General features: G+C 45.8%; 1 protein-coding gene across 1 annotated transcript in view; it reads right to left on the reverse strand.

The window, feature by feature from the left end:
• Positions 1–14792, reverse strand: part of LOC128726287 (segmentation protein cap'n'collar) — a 36224-nt gene that overhangs the window by 10648 nt on the left and 10784 nt on the right. Inside the window, exons 4-5 of the mRNA XM_053820087.1 lie at positions 3976–4082; positions 3435–3896 (exon numbers count right to left, since the gene is read on the reverse strand). Of these exons, the coding sequence (XP_053676062.1) occupies positions 3435–3896; positions 3976–4082 (569 nt within the window). The remainder of the gene's footprint in view (positions 1–3434; positions 3897–3975; positions 4083–14792) is intronic.

The raw sequence follows: 14792 nt of genomic DNA on the forward strand, positions 1-14792 counted from the left end.
CGCAAGCACAAAACTTCGTACTTCGTTCTTTCGACCATCATCTTTTCTTCGATGAATGTCTCTCTCTCTCACTCACTCACTCTCTCGTAGGTTCATTTTCCGCCGTTCTGCTTCCTTTCACCGGCAGAGTGTTTTTCCTTCGTTCCCGTTCTGCTACACTCTGCCGTGCTCTGGCCCCGTCAATTCTTATTGGCCCTTTTCAGCGGCGGCAGGGACGTTCTCTCACTCTCTCTCACTCTCTCTCTTTCTTTCTCACTCCAACATCCTCCCCACCGACGCCCAAGACCTCTTACTTAATGCGTTTTTAAAATCAATCGAAATCATCTCTATTTTTCTGTTATTCTTTTGGCCTTCGCTGCCCGCGTAAGCCTCGAGTGGCTGGCATCGGTTGCTATTACCGGGCCCACGGCACGGCCCTACGGCCCTAGGGCCCGCTCTCGGGACAGGTTGAACCCTGGGTGGGTGAAGGCGGCCAGAGGCTGTGGCGTCGAGCACCACCACCTCGGCATTCCGCGTAATCACAGGGACGGAGGCGCGAGACTAAGAATTTTTCGATTCCCAACGCCAGGCGCGCGTTCGCTTGCCAGCACTGGCACTTTTGAGCGACGGTGGTAATAATTATGGTGACGGAAGCGTAAAGAGAATTCCGTACGCGACCAAGGAGGGGAGGGAATGGACGACCATCGGGCAGGTTCCTTAATATTCTTTCGTTCCCTTTTAATGGGACGCGCCTTCTGGCTTCTTGGCTTTTTTTTTGTTCACTTTATATCCCAAGAGTGGCGCGTTTTGTTCGAGAACGCCAACATTGGCCAAGGCAGAACTCGTGCTCTTGACGATCGCAAGCGATCGCGAAAAGGAAACGATGGCAGGACACAATCAGCGCCAATTATGACGCACCAGCAGGATCAAAGCCAAAATGGGGTCACAATTGCATTCTTGGGGAAGGCATATCTCGCCAAATTATACGATGCAAAGCCCACAAAGACCCGCCAGAAGCTACACAATTTAACAATCGAGATCTTCCTGCTCCGGTTGGTTACAATTTAATGTCGAATTATTATCGGTCGAGTTCACTTCATTATCCTTCCTCCTAAAGTGTGTGTGTGTGTTGTAGAGGGAACTTTTAATAATTTTCCCTCAATTATTCCCGTTGCGAAACCCAGCAGGACGGGGTATGATGGCTTGTTTAGTGACCAGAAGTCAGAAGTACCAACCCCTAGGAATGTCCTTTCTCACCGAGCAAGCAATAAAACTGCGAGCATCCAGTAGCAAAGTGGGCAATAATTCATCCAATTGTGCTCACTTTTTTCCCCACCTCACGTACCCAAACACACACATACACATGAAGGACGATAATCGAATGTGATGTGGTTCACAGTTTCACGGTTTCTCCAAGTCCTGTTTGCTTCGTTTATTGTTTTATTGTCGTTTTCGAACACACCCCGTCGACAGGTACCGAGGTGTTGTAGCCCTTTACGAGCTTCTCTCTTGAACCACTCCTTTTAGTCCTTCCTATGGTCTACGCATAGGACCACAGGAACCGCAATCGCACCACCAACAAGTGCAGCGGTCACAAGCGGACAACGGGACGGCAATTCACCGCAATTTGTTGCCGGTTTGACCACGACTCGGCCCTTCCGGGGTCCTTCATTTACAACAGGACGACAGCAGTAGCAACACCTAGCCTCAGTGAGAGCACACACACGCACTCTCTCTCTTTCTCTCTCTCTCCATGAGCCACAGGACGCCTTCGAGACGGCTTACAAGCCCGAGATAACATTGCGGATAACGTCCCATCTTTAAGGCTTTCTTCCATTCCCTTCCAATGGTCAATGCTCAAGCGGCGGTAGGACAAACGAAAGACCCCTTCGAAAAGGGCTCCGGTTGGCTTTTAGTGGCAAATTAATGATTAATTGTAAACACGTCGAGGGTGCATCATTTTTTATGCATAAAAGGATTACACCGTTTTCACCGACGACTCGCCCGCTCGCTATTGTTGGGCCCGTTTCGTCCCGGATTCGTGCGGGAGTTGAAAGTGTCTCACGGAGAAAGCATTCGTGCATCTCCGCAAGGGATCATTTATTACCTTTCTCCCCGGGGAGAACGGACCAAACGAATGCTGCATCTCGAGCATCGATCGATCGAGCGTGCGCCCACAAAAGCCATCGATCATTGGCGGCAAGTGACAATCAATCGATCGATGCGGGAAATCGACCAGGACCCACCGGGCATCAAGCTGTGGTTGATCGCTTGCGATCGGTAGCAGGATGGGCTTTGAGCAAGCAAAAAAAAAAAGAACCATCGATAACCGCACGCTAAACGTTACTGTTGATGGGCTTAGAATGGGAATGTTTGGCCACTTTTTCTGGCCGTTTTGATGCTGGTAGACATTTACGAGCGTGCTCTTAATGATCGTTTGAGGACGCGGTGGGTCTTAATGCTGTCAAAACGACGGAATCGATTGGGCGAATCTAACACGCATCAAGTCACTTGAGTGATGAAAAATCGAGTGTGATCATTATCAGGGTGCAGGAGGAGTCCATTTCAGGGGAATTAAAATACCGATACACGAGCCGAATCGTATAGGCCCAGCCCGGTCTGGGGATTCTTGGTACAATATTATGCAATTTTGAAATTTCTCATCACCAGCATTGTAATGAGAGTTGAAACATTTGATCCGCAGAACTTCTAAATTGATCCATAGATGTTAATCCAATAATATGATTTCCATGGAAAGATTATAATATGGTAATCCCAAAAGCGAATATTATTAACACAACGTTTGATCGATAAGATAAATTATCATGAATGAAAGAATATTCGGCTGTTGATTAAGCGAGTGCTACCTGGTTAAAACTTCTGAGCTTTCATGCAGCTTCTTGTTTAGTTTTATCGCTATTATAAAACCACCAAGCCGTTTGCGAAGTTGATATAAAAATAAATACTTGTCCATCGAAAGTGTAATCAAAACGGTAAAAACAGAGGTAAATAAGATACAATAAGTTTAGTAAACTGTAACATTCAGAACTTTTGAATCATAAAAGTTTGGAATAAGCTGAAAACATTTTAACCCCATATTAATTTAAATACGATAAAAAGATATTCATCATACTTAATTTGCTTAAAAAATTGAACCTAATATCTGGCCATATATGGAGTTTTACAACGACATAAAGGATACCAACTCGGGTGCTAGAATGGATTCTTGAAATGTTACTCAACGTTACCAATGAAATCGGAGCAAACATGGGTCCTAAACATACTTCTCGAAAAATGCAAACAAAACGTTGCTAATTCGTAAACCACAGCCAGAAAGCCTCACCACAGCCAACCGATTCAATCGATGGATTCTACCAATTGTTCACAAAATTCCCTTTCCCGGAATCTCAAGGGTCTCTCCCATCCAAAACTCCCTCTCAAAATTTAACACTCACCTGATGGTGATGGTGATGATGGTGATGATGATGATGGTAACCGGAGCCACCTGTCGTCGTCTGCCGGAAACTGGTCATGGCGCCATGGCCGTAGCCTTGCGTGTTCTGGCGCGTATGCTGGAAGTGGGACGACGTCTGTATCATCATGTCGCACAGCAGATCATCTAGATCATCGGGCACCGGTGGAACTTCGAGGCCGTCGTCGGACGTCGTCACGTTCACCGTAGAATCGGTAACCGCGGAACCAAGGATCTCGTCGGTATCGTTCAGCGCGGTCGCACCGACACCACTTGTACTGCTGGAATCGGTACTCGACGAACCGGAAGCCGCTCCTAGACAAATCTCATCCACTGAGACCTGCTGCAGTTCCTGTTCGATGCGTTTTACCTCGCGATCCGCTTGTTCTTGTTGCTGGAGGTGTTCGCTGTCGCCTGACGATTTGCTTTCGGCGATAGTGTCCTCCTGGAAAGGGGACAAACAACAAAAACGTATTCACCACTGACGTGATATCCGATGCTTCCTGACGTTCGCGGATACTTACCACTGCTTCGCCAAGGTCCGGTAGTGTTAGGCCTTCCTCGAGAAACAGATCCGCCAGTGGTGTCGACAGGCTGTTGTCGATGTCCGAGCTGTTAAGGACGTACTCGCCTAGAATGCGGAGAATAGAGGGAAGCAAGAATTAATGTAACCTTCGCGACTACTGGTGTTCGGGAGCGGACTGCTTACTCTATAATCATCCCAAAAGGCTTATTATAGCTTTTGGACGTTTTTTTTTTCTTTGTTCAAACGCCGCACGTGGACTTTACTCGCAAAGCTTGCCCGGTTCTACAAAAACCACAACGAGGACTAACCTCGATCCTCATGTTTTAGTACAATAAAGTAATGTCCAAGCTTCTTCACTAGACCGTGTACAGAAATAGTTGAGTGTGCCAATCGTTCCGCAAGGGAATGCTGTAGAACACACCAATGTAGCCCAATTTCGCACGATTCCCCACATTCCACCGAACAAAACTCCCCAAAACCTCGAACGACACGAGGTACGAGCGATCTCAAGAGCGAAGATCGAGTTTCCTCTTCTAAACCAAAGGCCGGCCCCAGCACACTCGACTCAACTCCCGAGCGATGCGCGTTTGATTAGAAGCAGGAGATTGAAATTATTCCTATTTCATCACGATTCTAGCCGCGGCAAAACCCACCACCTCCCGAGCCGGCCATAATGAAGGTCTTTCCATCATCTTTAATTTCGTATGCCTGTTTTACTTCTTCCTCCGAGGCGCGCGCGCGCTCGCGTGTGATTTTGGAACATCTTTTTTTTCTTGCTGTCGTGTTGTTGGGAGTTTTTTTTCTTCACGATTTCTCGTCTCCACCTTCACCTCCTGCTGGAGGAGGCTCTTCGATACAGGGACCGCCACCGGTTTGGGTTGGAAATCTTTAACAACGACGCCTCAGACGACGACAACGACGGCGGACGGACGGAGCAACACACTTCAATCAGCGAAGGAACCTGGAAGGCGCACATGGAAAGCTCGAACCCATCGGGGAAAAGGGCGGGATCGGTGGCCAAGGGAGAGAGAGAGAGATAGAGCGAGAGAGAGCACGAGGGTCTCACCCGGAGAGGAAGCTGGGGCCACGAGGGAATGCTATTAATTTCTTTCCTTATTGATTTTATCCATGAGATATCGGTTGATTATTAGTCAACTTGTGGACGCAATGTGTAATACACATTTTCCTCCGCGCTGGAGAGCGGTTGATGGCCGGGTATAAGGGGTGCCGGGACCCATTCCCGCACGTCGTCACCCCCTCCTGGAGGGGAGTCGACAAGGGTGCAGACGACGCACGGGCCTCCACGGGCGTCGCATGATCTCGATTTGTTCGAACAACAATTTGTCGAACGATCGCTTGGAGGACGGACGCTTGGAGCAGCTGAGCGGACGCGGACGAAGATCGCTAGAGATTCGACATTTCTGTCGGCATTTCGTCTTTCAACTTCGACTTCCCTCTGTCTGCGGGAAATAGCTCCGGTCTCAACGCAGCCCGAGGGCCCAAAAGCCCAAACACAACCTTTTGGAGAAGCCACCGGGAAGCGAACGTTGGACCACACCATCTTTCAGGAATGTTCGTTGCTTGACTGTTTTTTTTTTCGTGTCTTTTTTTTTCTTCACTTCTCGTTGCTAGAGACCCCAATTTGCTACGCTTTTCCGCCGTCGTGGCAGTGCCTCGGCGAAGTAATAATCTTCCCATCATAGCTTTGACCCTGCAACCTCTGGAGGCCAGATGGGGGGGGGAAGGAGCTTTTGAGGTTTCCCTGAGGGGGAGGGGGGGGGACACGACATCGTCTCCATGTTCCACGAGGTCGGGGCCATTTTCTGAAGCGTGGGTGACGACGTCAACGTTGACGTTTATGTCCTCTGTCCGCAGGCGATGGTGTTTGAGTCGGAGTTATCCGAAGCATTTCACCAATGCTGGAAATGTGCTTGCCTTAGGGCGGTTTGGGGTGCGATTCCTTAGCGCCGTTCGTCCTTGGTAGGTATTTGTTGGGTTCGTTTGGGGACTGCTGGAGGCAGTTCGTTTGCAAAACATTTGTCTTGGAAACGTGCAAGTCAACTACCTGCCGTTCTGTGTGTTCGACAGCGAAAGGAAAATTCAACTTTTTCTTTTTGAAGGTGGATAGATTGAACTAATTCTTTATCATTCCAAGCATTAGAGCCACGTACGACAGCAAAATTGATGACATGATTGAAATATTTGTTCTTTCAAAAGTCTATCACGTCCAAATGATGAGGTTTATATCAAGTATAAGTGTTCGCAGCTATAGAAACAGAATTTAAATCAATACTTCATAGCTAGAAGTGTCATATGATCTTCGATTGTCCACAGATTGAAGGATAGAAAACTTAAAATCGATTTTAACAATGTTTAGTCGTCGTGTTTAACAACGGTCGCTGTTTTTTTATAATTCTTGCCAAATGCAAAACTGGTGTATGAGAAACAAGAAAAATCGTAGCTTTTCTTCAGCGGTACATTCTTAAAGAAATTTTGCAAAAAGAAACATACCAATTGGAATTCTTAAAACTATATTTTTATATCTTTCAAAGTATAGTTTTATCAAGGGGTTAACAACGTTTTATCAACGGATGAAAGTTATTTTTATATATCAGACGCAAACAAATCTATCCATCACACATATCAATGATCAAACAATACGGTATTTTAAGTGAAATAAATTACATGAGAACAACTTATATATTCGTATCGAATCAAACGTTCTATAAGCGCAGTTCACTTTTTGGTTTCATGTAACTTATCTTCGTACAATTCGGAAACAGTTTTCTTGCAACATAAGACGGAGGTGATAATGATTGCAAAAAAACTTCAACAACCGATGCTATTTTGGACTGTCTGGTAAGCATACAATACTGCAACAAAATTGCACAGCAGATATGTTATTTGGCAAACAAAAGAATGCCAATCTTGAAACGCATTCAAAGGAACTAACCTACCGAATCATTCCTCATATACCATAGAAACACAAATCGATGCTATGGTCATCAGTATTTTTCAGAAACCGCACAAACCGCCAGCAAAATTTGACGTCCTTTCAACGTCCGTAGAGCAATATCGCGTTTATCAGCGCAAATTTAGCGAACAAAACGCGAGCAAACCCCCGTGCACGTTATTACGCCATGTTGAATAAACTTGACGGCGGTGTTAGTTTCGCTAGTCGCGACTACGTTACCACAAATACGGTCAGAGTCGCTACGGACGGATGGAGGTTCTAACCACGAAACCACCAATCGAAAACCAGAAGAGAAGACCATAAATAATAACAAAAAAAAATACAGCCCCCCCGAACGCGCGGACGTTAAAAACATAAGCACCGAAAATCTATATTTTCCAATTAGCCGAATCGCCGACCCAGCCAGTCCCTGGCGGCGGCTTCTTCCGTTGTGGCGTTGACCGACGGCAATATCGCGGTCGCGGCATCTGCGTCTCTCTAGAGGGCGCACGTACACACACACACACACACACACAAGCCCTCTGCCAGCAACAGCAATAGCAACAATAGCAACAGCAGCAGGACGCGATCCGAATTTGACGATGGCGGGCTTTGAGCGGCGGCTTCTAGATAATTGTATATAAGCCGTTTTTCGTTAATCTTCCTCTAATTTTCCGCTCTCTCTTTCACGCGCCCTACGCAATTCTCAATCTCTCTCTCTCTCTCTTTCTCTCTCTCTCTCGCTCTCTATTGCAGTCTCTGTCTCTCTGCGTCAGTAACACGGCACAAGCAAACAAGCATCGACTGACGGCGGTGTACGTAAATAAACGATCCTCGATCGTGATCGTGAACGTCTTTGGATGGGTTTGAAATATCGAACAAAATCGAGGGATCGAGAGAGAATGCGAGAGAGAGAGAGAGAGAAGGAAAAAAATGCGTGCCCATAATCTAACCACGATGGCCACCGGTCGTACACGTCGTTGTTGCTTCTCTCGTCGGCAACCTCTGCTATATACAACAGCAGGTCTCAGGAGGTCTCTGCTGGCTCTCGTTCGGTTTTGCTTTACATAGAAATCAATTATGAGAAATAACCTTCAACTTCAAAACATACCAAAATGTTTTTTAAATTAGTCTTTTTTCTTCTTCTTCTCGCTCTTCTTCTTTTTCTTCTTCTCTTCATCGCTCACACGCTCGATCACGATCCGTCGGCGCGGCGTCGCACCGTCCATTTAAGTTTATTGTTCTTTAACATTGAGCCTTCCTTTAGCTGCGCCTCTCCGGCTCGAATGTGGGGAATTTGGACAGAGTTTGCTGTTTTTTTTTTGGTTGTTTAATTTTTGCACACACACACACAAACTCTCGTCCACGTTCGCTTCCTAGTGTGCATCCTCGTCGGGGTGCGACTGATCAAAAAGGCGATGATTGCAAAAACCTCCATGCCCTCCATTAAAGCTTGTGAACCATTGCAAATTACACACGCCAGCCAGCCAACCTGCTTGGGGAGTTCTGTAGCCCACAGAGGGACTACTCTAGCACATCTCAAACACTCCACCATCGTGCCACTTCATCTTCCCGGGGGGCGCCGGAATATGCACATGAAGCCAATCGACTGCTCAACCACCTTCAAGCGTACTCGAGCGTCTCCCGAAAGAAAACAACGTGCACACAAACACGGACACGCACACGCACAGCTCTAGACATCCACCTGCTTCCCAATTGCTTCCTTCCTGAATCTTCCACCTGAAACGCCACCTCCAAGCACCACCACCGCTACCGCGCGTGCTTGAAGGAAGGGGTAGTTGTTATTCAACCAAAATTGGAGAATTGGGTTGCGATCAATTTTGGTAATATTTTCATTAGACTGCGGTTTCATTTTCCACCAAACCAAACACCAGCCTGGAGTGAGAAGCAGGAGGGTAGAGGTGGCCAAACGAAAGTAAAATTCTTCGACTCTCGCCACAGAAGCCCCGAGACACGGTGGGCTAATGAAATAGGCAACGAGAGTGAGCAATCGCGTGTTGTGGTTGGAGGATCGCTCGCATTATTGGCTATTTGATGAGGTACCTTGCGCTGCTTGATTCATCATCCCGTCTCATCGACACCGGAGAATCCAATCCGTCGGTTGGCGTGGTTTGGCCCTACCGATCGACGCCTGGGTACGGTTTCAACTATTACAATGGCCCATTATCTACAATTTATGTGCTTTTAGTATTATCATTATTGTTTTCACTTACGCCATTCGTGTGGGCGCTTAAAGAATGTAGAACGCTTTCTCAACAAAACGAACTTTAGATCCTGAATTGTGTTACTTTAATCAATAATTTATAGTAACAGAATGATCAAGTTTGAGTAAAAATGCATGTAAAATACACATACAACCATGCAGAGTGTGAAATATAAGGCAAAGATGCAAAACCTCCAACTTATAGTGATGCAAGGGAGCACTTTCTACGCGATTGCATAAATCTCAACAGAGTAACTGCAACGCCGCGGTGACAAGAAACCTTGCCACGTCCTGAAACGCCATTTTATGCGCGCTATCAAACAGAACCAACCGAAGCGCAAAAACTCTCCACCATTGCTGATGATAAAAAAAAAACCAGAACACAACTTCCATTAAACCAATCTCAATTTCTAGGCATCGTCGTTCCCGCTGCATTTTTTTGGCAAACATTCATTAGCAAAAGAAAGAAAACCCCGCCTCTGTGCTACGCGGGAAAAAAGCACTGGGGAAGACGGCAAAGGCGGCTCTGTCAGAAAAATATGACTAATGGTTCTAATGCCTCCACGGCGACAGTTCAATAAAACTACCGCGCTTCTCGTGTGGGATTTGAATAAGGAAAAATTGATTAATGATCCAACCACTCGGCACCCGACGCGAGCTGCGTGGTAGGATGCCGAGGGATAACACCGAACAGGGCCCGAACCGAGGGCGCGCCCGAGAACCGAGAGGATAAAAGGACCTCTTTTTTTCCCAGTGGTTCAAAATTTTGTTCCATTATATTTTTAATATTGAAAATGAATGAGAAGCCATCGGCCCAGCAGAAACATAATTAATGAAGCTCCGGGTTTCGCTCCGCTTTCTACGCTCTGTATCCGTATGAATAAAGTTACCTTCGTTTACGGAGATTTCCTCTTCAATTTTCATATCTCTTTTTTTTTTCTCGTCCCTATTCCCGGGATCGCTTCCTTGGCTTGGGCGAGCAATAAATAATGCCTCCATTTTTTCCTCCAGGGAATAGAGATGTTGCCATACACGGCGGTACAAAAGGTGAGGAAAAATGGCTACGGTAGGACCAACCAACAGAGTCCAGCTGCCCGGTTGCCGTCGTTGGCTATGTACAGCTTATAAATACAATTATCGAACTGGGAAACGTGACCGTGATTGCTCGTTTGGATGTGTAAATTTTTAGGACCCCTCGTCGACATAAGCCATTGATACGGTAAGGGGTTTTCAGGACTTCCTGCAGGACTCCGTCTGTCACGCACAATGCCATTGAATAGCAGCAACCTTTTGCGTGATCGTGGAATAGTGCCACATAAAATTGGACCCATTGCATCCCATTGTGATCCAAAATGGTTTCTCGCTTCGATATTTGAACAAATCAATTAATGTCGTCTTGCGCTAGGAGTTTAGGAAACGCCCAAAGCGTTTTGAATTTTAGCGAAGAAAAAATAAAGATTGATTTGGGAATCTAAGAACCATCTAAAACACAAGGATATTTGTTGAACTCCAAAACAATATAACAAAGCTCTCTTTTTCACGTTAGATACTTTTGTAAGAATAAAAATAGGCCACCATTGATTTATATTAATGTACTTTTACATCATCGGTTCGGAGGCATTAAAATTCTATATACCTTGGTTTTGATTGGGTCGTACTCTGTCACTAAGGAATGTAATATCGAATTATTGAGCAACCTTGCAGCCACAAGCCGTTAGTCGCGTCGGAATCGCACAGGATAATCCACAGCAAAATGTGTGAAGTTCTGCACCAGTTTTTGAAACTCTTAAAAAATGGCGGAATACCTTGTGCTAGTTATGCTCTATTTTATAATAAATAAATCAGGGCATTACCATATAAGATATTGAACAGCAAATGTCCTTCCTTGTAACCAAGATTGAGAGGTTTTATGATCAAGATTGAAATATCTCAAAGGCTGTATATTTCACATTCAGTTTTAAGGTATAGACGATATTAAATAGCAATATTATAGCACGCATTCCGCGTATGCTTGAACTAATATATATTTATTTTTCGTGATTCAACAGTCAATGACTAATCGGAAAACGCACGCGTCAAATCTATTTCACATGGCTATCAAAAGCTATCACTACGAATATCCATATCCGATATGCGGAGTAAAAGTTTGTCTCTAGTGCAGTCAATTCACTAGATTATGGATCGCAATACCTGTTCAGAGTTTGATACAAACCGAATTGCGCAATTTTTTGAGCCAATTTTATGGTTAAAATACGAAAAATGAAGTTTGGAAATTATCGCATCAACTTCAATTCGATCTACGTTTGATTGGAAAGGTATGAACATTCCGTATTTTTTCAAGTTACCGACTAATTGAATGATATTTCAAAACCATCAATCCAAACAATGCTGGCTATGCGGCCATCAAACGCAATACTTTTAAATATTGAAGTGTATTCCAACTCGCATTATTTTTTTGCAAGACTTTTTGTATAACAATATATGTAGTTTGATCAGTACATAACAGAAAGTATGGTTCAAGCATCAGTACATGACTTATCATTTATGAGACATACCTTCTTCTCAAGGGACGTCGAATCCTTAAAGGAGCAAATTTTTGAAGCTGAGATATCGAACACTACGGCTTACTGTTCGAGATCAATTTAACACTCTATAGTTAACAATACACTTCGAGCAATTTCGATATTCTGTCGCTTGTGTCGAATATTGCTTCGTTTCTGTTACTTTCAATATGTTCACACTTTGCAACCGCACGTCAATAAGTACTATTTTCACGGGTTAGATTTTCATACTACGCCATATTCGATAAATATGCGTCAGTGAATATTCTGCAATCGCTTTCTCACGAATCACCTACGTCAAACACTACGCTTTCCCGTTCCTGAGCACTGAGACTTTTTCACCAATAACCAAGCCAAATGAGTGCACCTCTCGTTCGACATTAGCAAAGTCGGCACTTCCTTCAGTAACCGTTTCGCGAGACCCAAGAAATCCTTCCCAACGGATATCCCTCTGTTTGTCACGCTTTCGTTTCGTTCACCGTGAGCTCAAAAATTCTACTTCTCCCAGCTCCAGGGAACACAAATCACAAACCAACCAGGGGTGGCCAAAAACTCAACTCCAACACAGCACACTGCACTCACGCAAAAGATGCACCAGAATGTTGCTTTTCAGGGTGACCACAAAAAAATGCAAACTCCACAAACTGCGCCTAGAGATGCGCCATCTTTTTCCCCAGAACGTGGCGTTTAGCGACGGTCAGAACACGGCCTACTAGGCAGCCAGCACGCAGCGCGCACCGAACAACAAACCACACAATATAAATCACCATGTAATAATGACTCGAGGAAAAATGTTCTGCACAAGGATGACCCCAGAGCGAAGTGAGCCCGGTGGTGAAGCAGAACCGGCGGTACGATGGTGGTAGTGGTGGTGGACGGACGAGCGGGCGACGCTCTGATTATCGTTGTGTGCTGTGTGCCGCAGCAGGACCAGAAGTAGAGAGGAGAGCGAAGGAAATGAAAAAAAAAGATAAAACAGAACGGCACCAAATAAAGGAGCGAGAAAAAAACCTACTGCTGGCCTTTACTAACTGCTGAGCCGACGAATGGTCGTGTCCCATTCGCTACAGCGGTTCTGCCGCCCAAACGCACGCAGGCATGTGTGTGTGTATGTGTGCCCGTGTGTGGGACCGAGCTTATATGGTGGAATTACAATGCTCAATACATATCACATGCCGCAACAAAGCATGGAGGCGCGAGAAACAAACTAAAGCCCCCCAAATGGGGTTGGGGGTGTTTTATGTGCGCACCCTCATGTTCGCCCTTTGTGGAGAGACCACGCTTACATACGCACACACACAAGCCCTTTCGTATGCGCGTACGAGCTGGGATTTTGTCGCTAATATGTGCTTTTGCACGTTTGCAAGCGTTCGCAAGCCCTTTGTTGGTTCGAACCTACGCCATAACATACGGAAAAAGGGCCCCCTGATGGCGTTCTGATATGTTGTTGCCTGTAACACTCTGAACCCACAAAAGGGAGCCCACAGCGCTGTAACATTAATCAAACGACCAGTAAATAAAGGGCAACCCCTTGCGACTAGCAGCCATGCTCAGGGAAACCATCGTAGTGTGCCATGTTTGTTAAGCAAAGCGCGCGCACGTTCGTACGCAGAGGGCGTGGTTTGATTCGGTTCCCATTTTTCTCTCGCACACAGCGAAAGAGAGCGCGCGTGTGCGTGCGAGTGTACGTGCGCGCGCGAGAGCAGGGTTCCCTTTTAATCTTTGCCTTTTTTTTGCCGAGTTACACAAAACGTACACACACACACACATGCGGACGCGCCATTATGTTCCCGAATGGCGCGCTTTATTTTACATCCCCCCAAATGCTCTCTCACTCGCTCTTTTTCACTCTCTTTCTGGTTCTTTTAGACCCCCGCGGTTGTGTTCCCGACTGTGACCCACCACCGGCTCGAAAAGGGGAATTCGCTTGGAAAACAGAAAAGAAATAAAGCGTGCCGCCTCTCGAACGGGGGGCCATTCGAAAAAAGGATACCCAACCCGTCGCTGCCGCCGGAGAAGCGTGTTTAATTCGACCGATCGAGAGAAACGGGCATGAACTCGAGATGAGATGTGCGACGTTGGGTTTCCCCTCCCAGTGGGCGACAAATATCTTGTGCTCATATAATTTATAATGGGAAAAAATCCACGGGTGGGAGATTTTTGTTTTCCGATTCGTTAATACGCTCGGTGCGAATGCTGCTGCCGTAGCGAATCGCTCATAATCACGCGCCATGCCACAGGAGAGTAATGAAGTCGCTATATTACGGACCCTTTTTCGACCTCCTTCCCAGAGGGGGTTGAGAAATCGAGATGCAAAGAAGCAATTGCGAAACCATCGCCTCCCCAGCGGGTGATGGTGAGATTCTAATTAAAATGGCTTCCCACAAAGCAATGGGAATTATCCTTTTCAAAAAATGAACCATTTTCATATGATACATGCACACCCAGACTGACCCACGAAAGGTCAACACGTCACAGTCATGATCCGCTGAAAAATCACCTGTTTGTTTAGTCACCGACACCGATTACCGTAATAGAGACGCCGATAATTCCCCTGAATTCACAATTTCGTTTGTTGCCCCGGCAGAGCAGGGCAGCTGTAGATGAACGAGCAAAAAAAAAGAAGTAACAACGTACTCCATGATCAACACTCAACCATACAATGGAGAGCACACGAATTTCAGCCAATTCGTCCGAGTGGTTCCAACACGTTTCAAACTCCTCTTCACTTCATTCACTCGGACGGAGGAACGGTCTAGGTCTACGAAAGTAGCAGATCATCAAACGTTTGTGCAGCACAATCGTGACGAATGTGAAAAAAAAGTGTCTGTCATATTAATTCTCAACTTTCTTCCAGCAGCAAATGCGGGGCCTGAGATTTGGGCGAATGTTTTGGAAGTATCATTCCAATGGGCCTTGCGCCTCGACGAGCATATTATTGACTTATTATGTGTGACAATTGGGTATATTTTCAGTGTTGTAAAATAGATAGATCGCTTTCGTGATCGGTGATCAATATGGAGATGGATGAGAATAAAAAACACACTGCTGTGTACTTCAAAATAACCTTCCCTCGA

Source organism: Anopheles nili, chromosome 3 (assembly GCF_943737925.1).
Source record: "Anopheles nili chromosome 3, idAnoNiliSN_F5_01, whole genome shotgun sequence".
Taxonomy (NCBI): Eukaryota; Metazoa; Arthropoda; class Insecta; order Diptera; family Culicidae; genus Anopheles; species Anopheles nili.